Source organism: Antechinus flavipes, chromosome 3 (assembly GCF_016432865.1).
Source record: "Antechinus flavipes isolate AdamAnt ecotype Samford, QLD, Australia chromosome 3, AdamAnt_v2, whole genome shotgun sequence".
NCBI classification, from domain to species: Eukaryota; Metazoa; Chordata; class Mammalia; order Dasyuromorphia; family Dasyuridae; genus Antechinus; species Antechinus flavipes.
In genome coordinates, this window is record NC_067400.1 from 556,717,585 (window position 1) to 556,735,563 (window position 17,979).

The window sequence follows — 17,979 nt, forward strand, 5'->3', positions numbered from 1 at the left end:
TAGTAATAATGGTATGTGTCTATTTATTGTATGTATTGTGCCCCAATTAGAATCTTGCCTCCTTGAAGGCAGAAAAAAAGCTCTTGCTTTTTTTATTCCCAGCACTGAATACAGTGCTTGGCACATAGAATGTGCTTACTAAACACTCTTTGATTGAGAAGTTGATTATGCTGATAGAGTGCTTTGAGGTTTGTCTTTGTGTACATTGCTTTTTCAAACTTTTTGAAATTCCTTTTTGAAATTCCCACAGATTCTCCTCCTTCTACTCTCTCAGTTGAGGACTTTGCCTGATATTTTACTGAACAAAATTAGGTACTTCCCCCACAGTTACCTTTTCTCCCATGTTCTTCATCTTACATCACTCAGATGCTTCAGGCATTGAATGTCCTCATGCATTCTACTATCACATGAGGAGCCTGCATTTCTCTTTGCTAAGGCAAAACAATCTGCATGTAATCCCTCGCCAAACCAACTTCTCCAGCAGCTTCCTCCCTCTGTTATGGCCCTCTTCACTTATTTGTCTTCAACATCTCTGAATGGGACTGATTAAATGAAGCTTTTTCAGTTTGAAACTAGGTAAGTCACATGATCCCTATTCCAGACTGGGATATCAGGCCGTGGAGTCTGAGTCCAAGAAGGACCCTGGGAAGTCACATTATCTCTAAAAGGTCAGACCCTAAATTATAGGAAGTGACAGGAAGTTACAGGAAGTGACATGACCCGTGGGAAGCAGACAACATTAGTGACCATTGGTCAAGGATGATTGTGTACTTTTAGTCTATCTAATGAAAAGACTGAGTCTTTTCCTATTTAACTGGATGTTCTACTTCTGGCTGATCAGGTTCCAGGAGTACATGGTGGGAGTTGGGATGGCTCCCAGGTGTGTGTCTGGCCCTCTCCCTGAAGGGAGATGTCTCTGATTAGTTAATTTGGGAAAGGGGTCTAGCATCCATCCCCCACATCTCTTTTTCTACTAGCTACTTCCCTACTTCTCCCAAACATGCTCTTGTCTCTCTGCCTCCCTTTCAAACAAACCTCATTTGATCTTTTTAATCCCATTAACTATTGTCCCATTTCTCCCTTTCCTTTTGTGGCTAAACTCCTTGAGAAGACCATCTATTATAGATGGCTTCACTTCCTTTCTTTCTTTTTAATTCTCTACAATCTGGTTTTTCAACTCTTAACAATTAGCTCAAACTTTTTTCTCTAAAGTTACAAATGAGCTCTTAATTGCCAAATTCAATGTCCTTTTCCCAATCCCCATCTTTCTACATGGCTCTGTAGTCTATGAAACTTTCATAATCACTTCTCATCCAAATGTAGGATTTTAAAAATTATTTTGTTGTTCTTTATTATTTAGTGTCTCTGGCTGAACAAGGAAATATGGAGGGAAGGAGAAGGGGAGCCATGGGGATTCCATATATTCCATTTAGTCAAGAAAACATGCATGTGTAACAGCAAGGAAGAAAAGAAGAGAATGGAGAGACATATGAGATTAAACAGGAGACTATGGATTTGCTAGCCTGAATGGGGAAATGACTGGAGGGAACCCAAGTGTTCTGGCTCCTAATCTGTGCCTTTTTAAGCTTCTGAAAAGTGATCAGGCAATAAAAGAACCCAAAGCAGTAGACAATAGGCTGCTAGGAGATGAATAGGTGGCATGATATAATGGGAAGACTCTAGAATCAGAGAACCTAGATTACAAATCTCCTCTCTAACATGTATTTTATTTAGGACTTTGGGCAAGTTATTGAAATTTTTCTATGCCTCGTTTTCCACATTTATAAAATGAAGGAGTTAGACTAGATGACTTATGAGGCTCTTTCTAACATTATGATCTTATGAAAGCCCAAGATGTTCCCTTGGATGTTCCAAGATGTCTGGGGTCCCAAAAGATTCCTTAGGCTGCAGTGTGGTAATTATGCTCCAACTCTCTTCTTCTTCTTGTTTCTACCTCTATTTCTGTCATATAATCATAAATGTCAGAACCTAAGTAGTCCTTAGAGGTTAGTCTTATCCTCTTATTCTGCAAAAAAAGAAAGGAAAGAAGGAAGGAAGGAAGGAAGGAAAGAGGGAGGGAGGGAGGGAAGACAGAGAAAGAAAGGAAGACAAAAGAAGAAAAAAAGAAAAAAGAAGGAAGAAAGGAAAAAAGAAAGAGAGAGAGAGGAAGGAAGGAAGGAATAAGAAAGAAAGAAAGAAAGAAAGAAAGAAAGAAAGAAAGAAAGAAAGAAAGAAAGAAAGAAAGAAAGAAAAAGGAAGGAAGATAAGAAGGAAGGAAGAAGGGAGAGAGGGAGGGAGGGAGGGAGGAAGGAAGGAAGGAAGGAAGGAAGAAGGAAGAAAGGAAGGAAGAGAAAAAGGAAAAAAAATTGGGAAGACAAAGAAAGACACAAATCAGTCTCTGCCCTTGAGAGGTTCATAATCACAGAGTTAAGAAGTGGTAGAGCAGGGGATCAAGTTCAAGTCCTTTGCTTTCCAATTCAGTGTATTTTCCACTCTTCCTGAAAGTCATATATCCCTTCCCCAGCTTCTGTCCCTCCCCATCCTTACAGCATCATGACATGAATAATCAGAACAGATCTGAATTATGAAACACTCACAGGCTGCTCTCCAAGTGACCAAGTTTGTGTCCTACTGGCTCTTACTGCAGGATGAAATCAGCAGTCAGACAACAGAAAGTAGAGGCATTGAGAGGACATGTTCCATTGTCTGTTCTGGGTATATTTATCCTCCTCCTTTTTCTATCCTCAGGGAAAACTCAGGCCTCAGGTGCTGGAAGCTGAGTACAGAATCCCAGAGATAACCCCAACATCAACCTTCCCTACTCTTCCCATTTCATTTTCTTTCTCTCACTTCCCTCCCCCTTTCTCTCCCTCCTTCCTCATAATCTCCCTACTTTCCCCCTCTACTCTGACTTTTAATCTGTTTTACTCTTCCTTTTTCATCCTCACCCCCAGGTTATTTTATAGACTCAGAGTTCAGTCCCTGATATTCTATGGTGTATCCATCAATGTCTCTTTTATAACCTTGCCTACTGAGGACTACCAATGTCAGCTTCCCTTATTCCTGATCTGATTTCATCTTCTCTCCTTTCCACTATACCATGGGAACCTGTGTCTAGAGATTTTCATTTCTTCTATGCTTGGGGCCCAGAACTACACTGCCCTATCCTTACACCCATACAAAAGACCAGGAACAATATTAGTCTCACACCCACTTTCAACTTCTTAATTTTTTTCTGTAATAAACTAATGTTTAGAAACCCATCAATAACCAAACTGCCATGAGCAACACTGGTAGCCTTAATTATCAAGTAAGACCTCCTAACAATTAAAACTCATTTATTGATATTTCTTTATTTATTTCTATTACAAGCCAGTGCTAAGGCACAGTACTAAGTGCAAGAAAGACAAAAACACACAAAAAGTAGTCTCTGCCCTCAAGGATCTTACAATCTAATGAGGAAATAGCATGTAAATACATACAAAGCAAATTATATTCAAGACAAATAAGAAATACTTAACAGAAGAAAGATTTGAATTAAGGGGGCATGGGGAAGGCTTTCTAGAAGAGATGGAATTTTAATTGGGACTTAAAAGCAATTAAGGAAGTCTGTAGACAGAGCAGAGAAGGGACAGCAGTCTGAGCATAAGAGAAAGTCAAAGAAAATCCCCAGAGCCAATAAATGAAGTGTGTATTTTGTGGAACACTCAAAAAGCCAGTGTTTCTGGATGGAAGAGTATATGTCAGGGAATAATAACTTGAGGCAGGCAGATTCACCAGCAGGTTATTATAATTGCCTACACATGGGGCAATGAGGGCCTGTGAACAGTGGTAGAGTCAGAGGATAGGAGGTGGTAGTATATAAGTTTAGAAGGAGACCCCAAGAAGTTGAGGTCACAGTTCGGTATCTTGGGATGCCTCGAAAGAATTTGCAGAAAATGTTTGTGGCAGTCCTTTTTGTAGTGGCTAGAAACTGGAAATTGAATGGATGCCCATCAATTGGAGAATAGCTGAGTAAATTATGGTATATGAATGTTATGGAATATTATTGTTCTGTAAGAAATGACCATTGTCAAACCTATTTTTCCAAGACCATGTAAGAGGATGACTTCAGAGAGGTCTGGAGAGACTTACATGAACTGATGCTGAGTGAAATGAGCAGAACCAGATCATTATACACAGCAACAAGATTATACAATGATCAACTCTGATGGACATGGCTCTCTTCAACAATGAGTTGATTCAAACCACTTCCAATTGTTCAGTAATGAAGAGAATCAACTACACATAGCATTTCCACTCTTTCTGTTATTGTTTGCTTGCATTTTTGTTTTCCTTCTTAGATTTTTTTTTCTAGGTCAGTTTTAGGAAGTGACAGGAAGTGATGTGACCCACAGAAAGCAGACAATATTGGTAATTATTGGCCAAAAACTATTTAATGTCCTGCTTGTCAGGTCAGGCTCATGTTGTGAGCTGAGATGTTTCCCTGGTATACTTGGACCTCTCGGTGCTGGGACTAAATATATGCTTTCTCTTTGTACCTTAAGATGTCTCTGATTAGTTAATTTGGGGAAGGGAGTCTAGCATCCATCTCACATACTAATGTGCTAGTTTTATGGTTTACAGGTAGGTTTGAGGGGTGGTCTATTTATTATTGACTCAGTAACTTGGTTATCACTGACCAACAGATTTTCTGACAGTCTGTAATGTTTGTAGCACTATCCTAAGGCCAGAAAACTTAGAACTGACAGATTGTTAGAACAGCACTCTAAGGTCAGAGGAACTCAGGATCACTGCTATATTTTTCCTAGATGCTATACCCCAGTAGTGATATATTCAAGAGATATTTCAGAGGTGAAATTAAATGAGCTTAGCAATGGATTAACTATGGGGGTGAGAGATAGTGAAGAGTTCTGGATTGCTCTTGGATTGTAAGCCTGAGAAACTGAGAATTTGGTATTGCCTTCTACTGTAATAGAGGAAGGGGGAGAGAGTTTAGGGGGAAAGATAATGTTTGGTTTTGGACATGTTCAACTAAAGTCATCTAATGGACATCTAGTTTGGGATGTATGAGAGGCCTTTATAATATGATCTATGATATGGGGTTTATCATTAAATGATGGCAGGCACCAAAAGCTGGGATTTGGCCATGTGAAGAATTCACATCGGCCATTCTGTTTGGCAAAGGGTAGATTTATTTAGCAGAATAGGATACAGACAAAATGAAGGGATACAATAGATATCAGGAATGGTAAATATGAAATAGAGTCAATAAATAAAGTGTGAAACACAAGTATCCCATGAAATTGGGGCATGCTCTTAGTTGGCAGGCTAAATTCTGAAAGGGACTTAGCACCCTAAAAAAGTTAGTTAGCTGTAAGGAGAAGTAGAACTAAGAAGCATAGTGGAGTTAGGGGAGATAACACAGGGGATGGGGGGAGGAAGGGCAGCGAAGCGGGGATAAGGAGAAATACACCAGGAAGGTAGTGACAAAACCAGGGGTCATAAGTTATTTTATAGGGAAAATTTAGTCTCAGAGTTTTGACTTATCTTGGATTTCCAATTGGATTACCTTTAGAACAGGGGACCAAAGAACTAAAATGACTTTCTATTATCAGAACTTTCTTATTGCTTGCTAATGGGATTAATTTTTATCAATTTCTTTGCTAACCACACCTAATTTTGAAGACCTCATCATTTTCTCCTCTTTTAATATTTAATTTCCTTTCTCTGAAACAAAGTTTGTGCCTCTTTGGAATCTGGCATATGTTTCGGAGACGATGGGCTTTCTGGTTCTCAGATTATCTCTAGGTCTAGGAAAAACTAAGCTGCCTTTTGTCCATTTGTGCATTATACCATTTGTTTTCTCTGAATCCTAACTGAAACCATTTGCCTTTAAATAAGTATGTTATTCAGGAATACGTGGCCATTCTGAAATTTTTCTCTCTGTGCCAATAGTATATAGAGAGCACTAATAAGATAGTTTCAATCTAAAGGTTGTCAAACCTATTTTTCCAAGAGGGGATAACTGTTCTTAGATCTTTTCTGAGGTTGAGTTTATCATTATATACTTCCCTATTAGGAAGGATCACCTTCCAAAACTATTTAGTAAATTGGATAGTGTAAGAAAAGAACAGTAAAGTTTTCCAGCCTCACACAAATCCATAATTTGCATGGGCAATGCTGAACGTGATTGTGTGGGTTGAAAAAACTAAAAGAATTTTTTCATCTCAAGTCAAATAGCATACCAAAATCAGGGAGTGGGAAATGGTAACTCAAAACAGAAATAGAGTTTAAATGACAGAATTTAATATAATTAATAATAATAATAATAATAGCCTTTGTGTAACAACCAAGATTTGCAAAATGCTTTACAAATATTATCCTTATTTTATTGTCATAATAACTATTATTATTAACATTTTTACAGATAAGCAAGTTAAGGCAGAGATTATGTGATTTATTTTCTTAATATCACATAGTTTAGAAGTGTCTAATTTTAACTCAGATCTTCCTGACTCCAGATCCAATTCTCTTTCTACTGTGTCACTAGCAAATTTGAAGAGGCATTAAAGGTCAATCAGCCCTATGTCCTCATTTTTTTTTTAAAAGTAAGGAGTAAGTGATAAATTCAAGATCTGAAATCAGGAAGGATTCTGGTTATATGGCAGAATAGGTTGGTAAATTTCAAGCTGTCCAGATTTCCCCCTCAAATAAAACAAATTTGTTCCTCAGAACAAAAAAACTGGAACAAAATCAAGAAGACTTGGGGAAGAACTATTGTCCTCCTGATACAATCAGAGACCGATCTGGGACTGTGATTAAACTGTCTAAATTCCAAATACCCTCAAGCTAGCTCAGCAGAATCATCAAGTGGAATTATTTACAAGAAAGTAAAGAAAAAATGGACATTCGTGAATATAATTTCTTCTACTAATATATATATATTATATATATACACATATATATATAATATATATATATATTTTTCTTGATCTGGTAATTTGTTGTTATACATTTTGAATCATCCCTGATTTCTACTGGGTACATGACAATATTCTATTTTGTTTTGTATTTGGTTTTGGTTTTATTTTTTTCTTACTCTTTTTTCAAATAAAAATGGAATCCCCCCCAAAACAAACAAACAAACAAAAACCACAAGATCTGAAATAAGGTCTTCTGATTTCAAATGCATCAGCTTCTTAGAATATCCTAAATGTTTCTCTGGCTGACTATGAGTCAAAAAAAAGAAAAAGGAAAAAAGAAGAAGCTTTCAAACAGTCCCTGATGCTATGAATTGAGATTATCTTTGCCTGCTCAGAATTCACTGAGTAACTGCATTTCAAAGCGTCGCCAGCAGGTGGCAGGAGAAAGCAGAAGATGGCAGATAGCTCATAAGAAGATGCTACTTATCAGAAATCTCACCAGGTGAGAATAGAGGAAGAGAATCAGGTGACCATAGCAAGAACAATAGCACAACATTGAATATGATTGAATGGTATCACCAGACCAACAGATAACAATAGCGACACAAATAGCAGCATCAGGCAAGGAGAGAGAATTGTGTATGGATACCACTCTATTGTTATTTGCCTTATGCTCAATGCTATCCCAGTTCTTCTAAGCAACTAACAATTTAGGTATTAGTGAACCCCCTTCAGTCACTTAAAATATTGTTTCCTCAGTTTCCTCAAATGTAAATGGAGATAATAAGGACACCCATTTTGCAGAGTTGTTCTGCGAAGCAAATGAGACAAAAATTGTAAAGCACTTAGTACAGTGACTGGTATATAGTAAGCACTATATAAATGTTAGCTAGTATTATTATTATGTCATCTATTTTAAGTACATGTTTGCTTCAGAGTTTGGATATGGGTATTAAAATCAAGACTTCCAAGAAAAGAGAAAGCCAAGACCATGCAACCAGGAGGTTCGTGACAACGTTTCCTATGTGAATGAATGGATCCTTAGACGAAGGAGCTGTATTCCCAAGACACCCTTGGCTAGAAGCTCTATCTCTGTTCTGGGTACTCGGAACATTCATTTGGTCTAAGAATGTGACTGTTAATGACACCATAGTGTCAGAGCTATGTTTTCGAAGCCATAGATAGCCATAAGAACAATCCTAAAACATTATGGGGCATCATAAGTAGCACTGGAACCAACTGACTCTTTTAATAAGACCCAGTACTGCTAGAATGGGACCAGTGGTGTCCCATGTTTTTAGAGTGAATTAGCATCAGTCATATGAATTTACTGGGTTGTAAGATCATAGATTTATAACTAGGAACAATTATATCAAACTTTTCATTGTCCAAAGAAGTTAAGGTATATATAACCAGAAGTAGAGCTGGAATTTGAAATAGCTTTTCTGCCTCTAAATCCAGTGTTCCATCTATTAGAGACATGAACATTCATATACAAATATATTATTATCTTATTCTACTTTTTGTAATGACTCTTGTTTTTCTCCTCCTTTCCCCCCTCCCTTCAATTCTCTGATCTCTGTACTGCTATATTTAATCTCTGGTGTTTTCAAGAACTCTTTAGCCTCATCTATTTCCATCTTGTATTCCCACTGGAGTTGTGACAGCTGATGTGGCTCTATCAGGCCGGAGGGTGGAGAGGAAGAAAATGAGGCAATAAGGACACACTCACAAAACAGGATAAATAGACCACTTGCCAGCCTTATCAGTCTCAGAACTGACCTCACTGGAGAGGCAGGTGGGTTCTTGTAAGTCTAGGAGAGTAGAAAGGAGGGGGATGGCTAAAGTAAACTTTGAGAGGTTTAGGGGGGAAAGTTTTGTGATGAAATGAGGTAGGGTCTGTTCATTGAAGGCATGAACCCCATGTCTGCAGCTATAGAACTCTCAGGACAAGGGGATAATGGCTATGCTCTTAGCTTTTCAGAGCTTCTAGAGTAAATAACTTCCTAGTGAATTACTGAAGAGAGAGGGAAATTTGAGATTGGAGGGATTTTTGGACTTGTACCAGAACTGAGCGGGCTGGTCAGTCAGTAAGGTAGTCTTATTAAGTGCCTTACTATATGCCAGGCATTGAGCTAAGAGCTAAAGATACAAACAATAGCAAAAAGCCAGACTTTGTTTTCAAGGAGATCACAATATAATGAGGGAGACAACACAACATAATTACAAAAATGGTATATGGACAATAAATTTTGGGGAAAGCATTAAGGTTAAGGAAAACTAGGAAACACTTCTTGCAGAAAGTTGACATTTAAAGGAAGTCAGGGAAGCAAGAAGTCAGATATAAGAAAGAAGAGTATTCCAGGAATGGGAACTACCAGTAAAAACATTGAGTCATGAAATGAAATATCATGTGAGAGGAATGACAAGGAATGAAATTAGAGCATGGAATATATTGAGAAGAGTAAGGTGTAAGAAGATTGAAAAAGATAAGAAGCAGCCACATTATGAAGAACTCTAAAAGGCAAAGAATTTTACATTTGGTCCTGGAGGCTTTGGGAACCATTAGTTTGGAGTAAAGAAGAGTGATGTGATACAATTAAACTTATGTTTTAGGAAAACCAATTTTCCAACTGAGTGAAGAATGGACTTGAGGCAGAAAGACCAAGAATTTATTGCAAATTACTACTAAAGCAGTAGTCTATCATAATATCCTGATGACATAAAGTAATGAGGGCCTGTATCAAGATAATGTCAGCATCAGTTGAAAGGAGCATTTATGACTGATAATATGAAGATTAAAATGACATAACTTGACAACTAATTGAATAAAAGGGTGAGAGGTAAGAGTGAAAAGAGTGAAAAGTCATGAGCCTAGATAATTGGAAGAATTGTCATACTCTAGACAGTAAAAGAGAAGGTAGAATAAGGGAAGGGTTGCCTGGTGGACTGGAAATAGGTCAGATAAGGAGAGAGAACCAAGAGACAACACTATCACAAAAACATAGAGAAAAAGAAATTATCAAAGAGAAGAAGGTAATCAGTAGTAATAATCTGGAGCATATGCTCCAGAAAGGTCAAGAAGGATATAGACTGAAGCAAGTGATTGGAGCAAAGATATCAGATAAACACATAACAGTTAAATAAAGGAAATTAAATGTGCAAATCCTGGGGTGAAGAGAACCCAGAAAGAGCAGTGTTCACCTCCAAAGATGGATCTCTTTATTGATGGAGTTTTGTAGACAAAGGAAGATGAGAGAGTCCTTCCCTATCCTCATCATATCACAACAACAGGTGGTCTGCATATAGGACCAGCCCTATAGGAGTCACTGAATCATTGGCTAAAAAAGGAACCTCTTTTCCTAGAGCCATCTCTCTGGAAAGAACTCTTGGGAGCTGCTGACTGCTTAGAATAAAGGTAGGGAATGAAGTGATTCATATGTCCCCTTCCAGCCTTTCTTCCAATCCTGGATACTTTCCATCTTCTCAAACAGTTTTTTGCTCTTTCCAAACCTTTCTCTATATTCACCTCTTACAGGAAGCCTTTCCAGTTTAACCTAGTTTAATTCCAAATGGCTAAGTCATCCCAGCCTCCCTACAGGCACAGATAGCAAACTATGTCTGTGTTCTTCTGAGACAATATGGTATGTTTTAATGAGTTAAATATCACGAAATAAAATTGAAGCACCACTCCCTGTTGTGCTACCAAGGATAATTTCTGAAAGGCTCTTAACCTTTTTGTTTAAATGTCATGGACACCCTTTGACAATTTGATGAAGTCTATGACCCCTTTCTCAGAGCAATATACAATAATAAATAAATAAAAGCAAAAATAAATAAAAATAGAAATAGTAATAATAAATATAACAATAGAATTCAAAGGAAACTAATTATATAGAAATAAAATTATCTAACTAACTATAGAGGTAAAGAGTTTAGGAAAGAATATGGGAATAGGAGAAAGATGAGAAAGAATCACAAAGAAAATTGAAAGGTGTGGGAAAAAAAAAAAAACATTGAAAGTAGTCTTGGGAGGGGAAGAAAAACCAGGTTTTGTTGTTATTGAGTAATTTTCAATCATATACAATTTTTCATGACCCTTTTGGGTTTTCTTGGCAAAAGTATTAGAGTGGTTTGCCAGTGAGACAAAAAGAGTTAAGTGACTTGCCTAGAGTCATATGGCTAGTATTTGAATCTGGATTTGAATTTGGGTTTCTTGACTCCAAGCCTGGAGCGCTACCTACGGCAGCTACCCCTAAGGAATGGATTTCTAAGCCCAAAAGCTCTTTAGGAAGGAACTTTCCTATCTGTCTCCCTCTTTACCTTTGAGAGCCCCTGGCAAAAGCCCAGGCATAAATTCTGCAAAGCATGGAAGGTACTTTTGATGCTTTTCAGATGCTTGTTCTTAGAAATTTTATTCTTCAATTTTCAGGTTTAATCTAAGGCAACCAGATTTCCTTCTTGTGGAACTGTGAACCTGTGTTCTTCTGCCCATATAACTAAATTTCATTCCTATTCCTTGTAACAGGAACATCAAGGGAATATGAAGATGGCATAGGATTTACGCTATCTCACAAAAATCATCACACAGAAAGTAACTGTCTGAGGTGGAATTAAAATTCAGGTTCTCCTGATTCTAGATCCAGTGCTACTGTCCACTGCTGATCCTATCCATAATACTAAACTGCCACTCATTCAGCTCAAAATTTAACTTGCAGCATAGGTTATCCCCAAAGCTCAAAAAAGATACTCTTTTCCATTTAGCTTAACATAAGCCTTTTTGATCCTTGTTTTCTCCTTTTTTAGCAAGTAACACTGAGTTCTTAGCTAGTCACTGAGCCTATCTATACAAATACCGGCAGTCATAAAGAATGCATGGATGTAGGTGATGGACAAAGGAGAAGGGAGTTCACCCCACAGGGATACAAAGGAGTTTTGATAGGTGTTAGAGAAAAGAGAGAAGCCCTGCCTGCCTAGAACAGAAATCCAAGCCTCACACGAATTCCTCACACTGTAAGTTCTCCCTTCCCTTTAGGGAATGCTCATCTATCTCACTCTACTTTCTTGTGGGTAATAATTGACAATGCAGTTGATTCCAGCTATTCCCCTATTTTTACTTCATTAGGAAAAGGAAATAAATTATAATAGATTACCCATGAATTCCTTGATCAGTGAAACAGCCTTTACTTTTGAGGAATTCTCTATCTATGAGAGGAAACTAGGGGAATTGGTCCCCAAACCTGGTGAATCCGAGTCTATGGAGAAATTATATATTTTTTTAAAAATGCAGTTGCATTTTCTTTAAAGTATTTTAAAATGTACTTTCTGGGAAAAGTATTTTTTCTAAAAGATAAGCAAATTTGGGAATTAACTAGAGTTTTTCAGAGCTTATCTAGATGACTTTGTGAAGAGAGTTCTGGGTGAGTGCAAATACAGTCTCAAATATTTATTAGCTGTAGGCAAAAGAGAAAGAAATGATAAACCACTCAGGTTTCTTTGCCAGGAAAATTCCATGGATAGGATGGGGTCAGGACACAACTAAGTGACTGAACCACAATAAAAGGAATGAATTCTATGGAAATTTAAAATTGCCTAGGAGGAAAGGGGGAAACTAGGGGATTTCTCCTTTAACAGATAAAATCAGATCTTTCATAGGATCAGAAAAATTCTTCTCCTGATTGGAAAAATATACACACACATATCTGTCTGTCTTTCTATCTATCTATCTATCTATCTATCATCTATTTATCTACATACATACATTTTAAAGTATTTGACCCAAACTCAAAATAATCAGTATTGCTAATAACCATTTTAAAAGATAACAATCCTTTCTTTTATCCATTTAAATTCAGTCATATGGATCAAACAGTCACTAACAGAAAATTAATTCACCAATGAATATTTTAGAACTGATTGGGTAGATAGACAAATGAAGCACTTGAGGTTTTAAGTGGAGATAATAAGGAGATAACAATGCTCTTTTGGGAGACAGACAGATCAAAAGGTGAATTGAAATATCCTGAAAGTGTGATAAAAGATAGTCTGATACTAAGATCTTATTTCAATAATTCAAAAGATTGGAGATTTCATCAATGTAGGTATTTCCTCTATTGATGAAAACCCAGATATGCCCTCAGGAGTTATTCTAGACCAAAAAAACACCTCTCAATGAGCTTGCTTTCACTAAATTAAGCTAATCTTCAAAAGACAGAAATAATGTGTGTCCTAAGGCAAACATTCTGTATTTTCTTAATTTGGTAAGCCCTGATTCCATTTCACTGGCACAGTCTTTGGGAACTAAGGGTCATGAATCAGTATGAGTTTTATTTTTAGCCCTGATTGCCTAAAACAAAAATCAGATTAAAAATGATTGATAAATGTTAGTTTAATAAGGAAGTATTAAAATGTGCCTAAGTATTTATATTTCTCTAAATCACATATAAAATTATACTTTGCCTTAAATCACTAAATATGTAGGACTATTAAAGATTGAGTCATTTATATATGTACACATATGTACATATATGTGTGTGTATGTATGTACATATATATGCTTTATAAAAAATTGAATTGAAAAATAAATACTTGGCTTAATTGTACTTTTTGATTCACGTCTTGCAAAAGTTCAACTAGCTGAGCCATGATGTTAAGCCCTAGTACCTCTATTATTTAATTGACTCTTCATGATTTACATGCATAATGCTTAAATGTGTTTATCAAACCCCAGATTCCTTCCTGAACACTTCTCAAAGACCTGGCTTTGGGGATGATATTCAACAGTAGTTACTTCACTCCAGAGACCTTCTTCCTCACAGGCCTCCCTGGACTGGAGGCTGTCTACCCCTGGCTCGCCATCCCCTTTGGCTCCATGTACTTTGTGGCCCTTGTTGGCAACAGCCTGATTCTAGTAGTGATCCATGGCAATCCATCCCTCCATCAGCCTATGTATTTGTTCCTGGGTATGCTGGCCTTCTCTGAGCTTGGAGTCTCCGCCTCCACACTACCCACTGTGATGAGCATCTTTCTCTTTAATGCCAATGAGATCAGCTTCAATGCCTGCTTGTTCCAGATGTTCTCCATCCACTCCTTCTCTATCATGGAGTCAGCCGTCTTGCTCGCCATGTCTGTAGATCGATTTATAGCCATCTACAGCCCACTGCGCTATACAGCCATCCTAACTCTGCCCCGCATTGCCCGCACGGGAGTTGCCATTGCACTAAAGAGTGTGGTGGTCATGTTTCCACTGCCATTCCTCCTGAAGCGCCTGCCCTTCTGCGGTCACAATACCCTATCCCATTCCTACTGCCTCCATTCAGACCTGATCCAGTTGCCTTGTGGGAATACACGCCCCAATAGCATTCTCGGGCTATGTATTGTCACCTCCACTTTTGGACTGGACTCATTGCTGATTGTCATTTCTTATGTTCTGATCCTCCATACAGTGCTGGGCATTGCCTCTGGGGAAGGTAGGCGCAAGGCTCTCAACACATGTGTGTCGCACATATGTGCTGTGCTTGTGTACTATGTGCCCATGATTGGGGTAGCTATGGTCCATCGCTTTGTGAAACATGCTGCTCCTGCTGTCCGTCTCCTCCTGGCCAATGTCTATCTCCTGGTCCCCCCTGTAGTCAACCCAATTGTCTACAGCATCAAGACCAAGCAGATCCGTCATGGATTGGTCCAGATCCTGCTCCAGAAAAAATGTTCATGATAGTAGATTTTGGAAGGAAAGACCTCACCCCAACTGGCAAAGCCTGTGCCCAAGAGGTCAAATCTAAAATCAGAGAACAAGGCAAGGGAAGTTCTCTTTTCCTAGTAAAAACACATAGTGGGCAGGATCCTCTCAGTAGGATCAAGGGGTCAATGACGTATGAGTCTCTAACACAGATTGGAATGGCTTTTCTACCAATGATTTTGTATTAGGTGTTTAGGAGAGAAATAAAAGAAGGTACACAGTATTTTCTACTTTTGAGAAGTCTCTAATCCAGTTAGTCAATACACATTTATTAAAAACTTATGTGCCAAGCACTCTGCTCAGTGCTATGGATATAGAGAAAGGTAAGACATTCCTGCTCTGGTGGGAGTCACAGTCTAATGGTGGAGACCACCCACAATCCAAATGGTCATATTGAAGAAGTCCCAATCTCAGGAATGCAATATAGCCCCTACCTAACAGAATTCTTGTTCTAACAAGGGAGACATAGTTCTGCTCTCTGGAATTTCTGGTCAAAGAAGGAACTGCTGCCATTTCTTCAGGGAGTCTCTCCCTCCTTCTCTGATTTTTAAGAACCATTAATATCCTTCAAATTCCATGTGAATATCTCTTCTCACATGTCCTCACTACTTCCTCTAGCAACCAGCACCTCTCCCTATCTCAACATTACTCTGTATTTATTGTGCCTATGTTTCCAATATAGCTATATATGTAAATGTTGTCTCTCTCAATATTCTGTAAGTTCCTTCATTTAGTATCCCTAGTGCCTAGAGCAATTCTTAATACAAAATAGGAACTACTTAATTTTTTGGATTAATTGACAAAAATCTAACCAAAAGTAACCTTGGGTGCAATGAATGAATTATACTCCCTATCCTTAATAGTAATTACTAACATTTATATAACACTTTTTACAAATATTTTCTCATTTGATCACTCCAACAATTCTAGGGAGCAAATGTTATTATTATCCTGATTTACAGATAAAGAAATTGAAGCAGAGATTACATAACTTGTTCAGAATTATACAATTCTTGTTGTAGACAGTTTTAGAACACTGATCTTCCTAAATCCATGTACTCCTCTATCTACTGCTCCACCTAACTTTCTCCCTTATAGAGTCTCCAGTCAGGTAGGGTAACTTCCTTTAGGAGTCACTATTTTGATGGATCCCTATTCTTCTGTTTGGTAAACTTATTTTCTCTGAGGTTTTAATGACTGATAATACTAAAATATGTTAGGTCTCCCCAGGGATGCTTGAATTTCCATTTTTTTTTTTTTTGGTTTCCTAACATTTAGTGATTATTTCTTTATAAGGTCTCTTGCAATAAAATAAAAAGTTAAATAAAATTAACTTCATGCAAAAGTTCATATAACATTTAATATTTGTTGCAATCCCCATCTTTCTATTTTTTAATTAGCAAGAATCTATTTTCTTATTTATTTTTCTCTCTCAACTTATTTGAGAAAAACGGAAAAAAAAATAACATTTCTTATAACAAATATTCATAGTCAAGCAAAAAAAGTTTCCCCAATGGATGCATACACAAACACATACACACAAGTGCATTTGTCTCATTGTGCATCCTAAAATCTAGCACCTCTTTGTGATGGAAAACATATTTCAATATTCTAATAGGTCTTACAGAATCATGAATTGTCATTAGATTGAATATAGCATATGACTTTCAATATTGTTTGTTTTTAGTGTTGTTGTCAATGTATAATTATTCTCATGGTTCTGCTAGTTTCATTATCAGTTTATGTTGTCTTCAAAATTATTAATTTTTTATAATATTTATGTTTTGGTATTAATTCCATTTTTGCTCACTGTAGTCTGCATCAATTCATATAAATTCATATCCTTACACAAAATAATACTTTTTTTTCTGTTTGTGATCTCTACTTCTACCTTTTGCCTCATTTTGATCACTGAAAAAGTCCTAGATTGGCAGTTAGGAAGCATGATCCCCAGGGACTGATGATATCACTAGCTGTCTGTGTGACATCATTTATCTATGAGCCTTAGTTTTCTTCTCTATTAATTAAAAAAAAAGGAGTTTGTCCTTGATCTTTGATTCTAAGGTACAATAATCCTATGAATCAGATAAGAGTGAAGAAACAAAAAGTTTTGCCTATAATAAAACATGTTGAATTGTTGAGAAGTGAGCTGAAAGTGTTAAAGAAAAGGCTGAATGATGCCATAAAATATGCTTCCCTTATCTTGGGTGGGAGGATGGACTAGATATTTCTGATAAATTTTGATTTTGATCCTATAAAATTATGGTGATTCTTTTTCAACTTTATGTCCATAGTCTTTACTGTTATATCATATGTCCCTCCTCCTGTTCTTAATCATAAGTAGCACATACTCAGGCAATTTAGATGCTAAATCTACATGATGGTACTAAGAGAAATCTGATGGTACAAATTCTTTAGAGATAGGAGAATTAGAGGTATGTAATTCAGTCAACATGATCTATCTTGACTTGGTCTAATTCATAAAATTGACTTTCACATTGGATTTGTTTCAATCACAGATCAGTGAACTTCCTCTTAGCCTTGATCCATATGGGACATTATTCCTGGTCCTTTCTTGCTGGGTTTTGTGAACAGTTTATATATGCTATCTCATTTTATCCTCTGTGCAGTATTTTCACTAATGTGTTGAATGAAAGCATAAATGGAATTCTTGTCAAATATGTAAATGATAGAAAGCATTATGGGAAAGCTAACAGATCAGATGTCAAAACCAGACCCCCCCAAATTCTTCCACTACTACTAGAATATTGAATCAAGTTAAATCTAATAGGATGTCATCAAACAGGAACAATGTAAAATCCCTACATTAGGGCCACTTGTGTGAAAGCTAAAAAAAAAAGTCAACATGACTTTAATTGAGGAACAGCATCCAAACAAAGAAAGTGCTAGTCTTGCGGTATTCCATCTTCAATTTATATTTTTTAAAAGGATACTGAGAAGCTGGTGAGCATACTGAATAGGACATCCCTGATAGTGAAGGCACTTCGTGCCAGATGAGGATCTGATGAAGGAAACAGGAGCAATGGTTAGAGATGCTAAGAGGAAGAAAAGAAGGAAAAAAGGAGGGAAAAGAGAAAGAGGAAAGGAAGGAAGGAAGGAAGGAAGGAAGGAAGGAAGGAAGGAAGGAAGGAAGGAAGGGAGGGTGAAAGAAGGATTAAGCATTTACTATGTCCTGATACTGTGCTAAACATTGGACATAAAAATACAATAAAACAGGAAGATTCTCTGTCCTTAAGGAACTTATAGTCTAGTGGAGAAATACAACACACAAAAGGCAACTGAAAGGGAGGAGAG

At 37.2% G+C, this 17,979-nt stretch overlaps 1 protein-coding gene across 1 annotated transcript; it reads left to right on the forward strand.

Annotated features, from left to right (window-relative positions):
* The first annotated feature begins 11,294 nt into the window (after window positions 1–11,294).
* LOC127557477 (olfactory receptor 51A4-like) lies at window positions 11,295–14,640 on the forward strand. The gene is made up of 3 exons (XM_051990789.1): window positions 11,295–11,301; window positions 11,455–11,520; window positions 13,682–14,640. The coding sequence occupies exons 1-3, from the start codon at window positions 11,295–11,297 to the stop codon at window positions 14,638–14,640; spliced, it is 1,032 nt and encodes a 343-aa protein (XP_051846749.1).
* Window positions 14,641–17,979: the final 3,339 nt, after the last annotated feature.

Bases quoted from the DNA above. Each gene is read 5' to 3' on its own strand.
- LOC127557477 (XM_051990789.1), top strand. The intron at 11,521-13,681 runs GTAACTGTCTGA...CACTTCTCAAAG, and splicing joins CAAAAATCATCACACAGAAA to ACCTGGCTTTGGGGATGATA.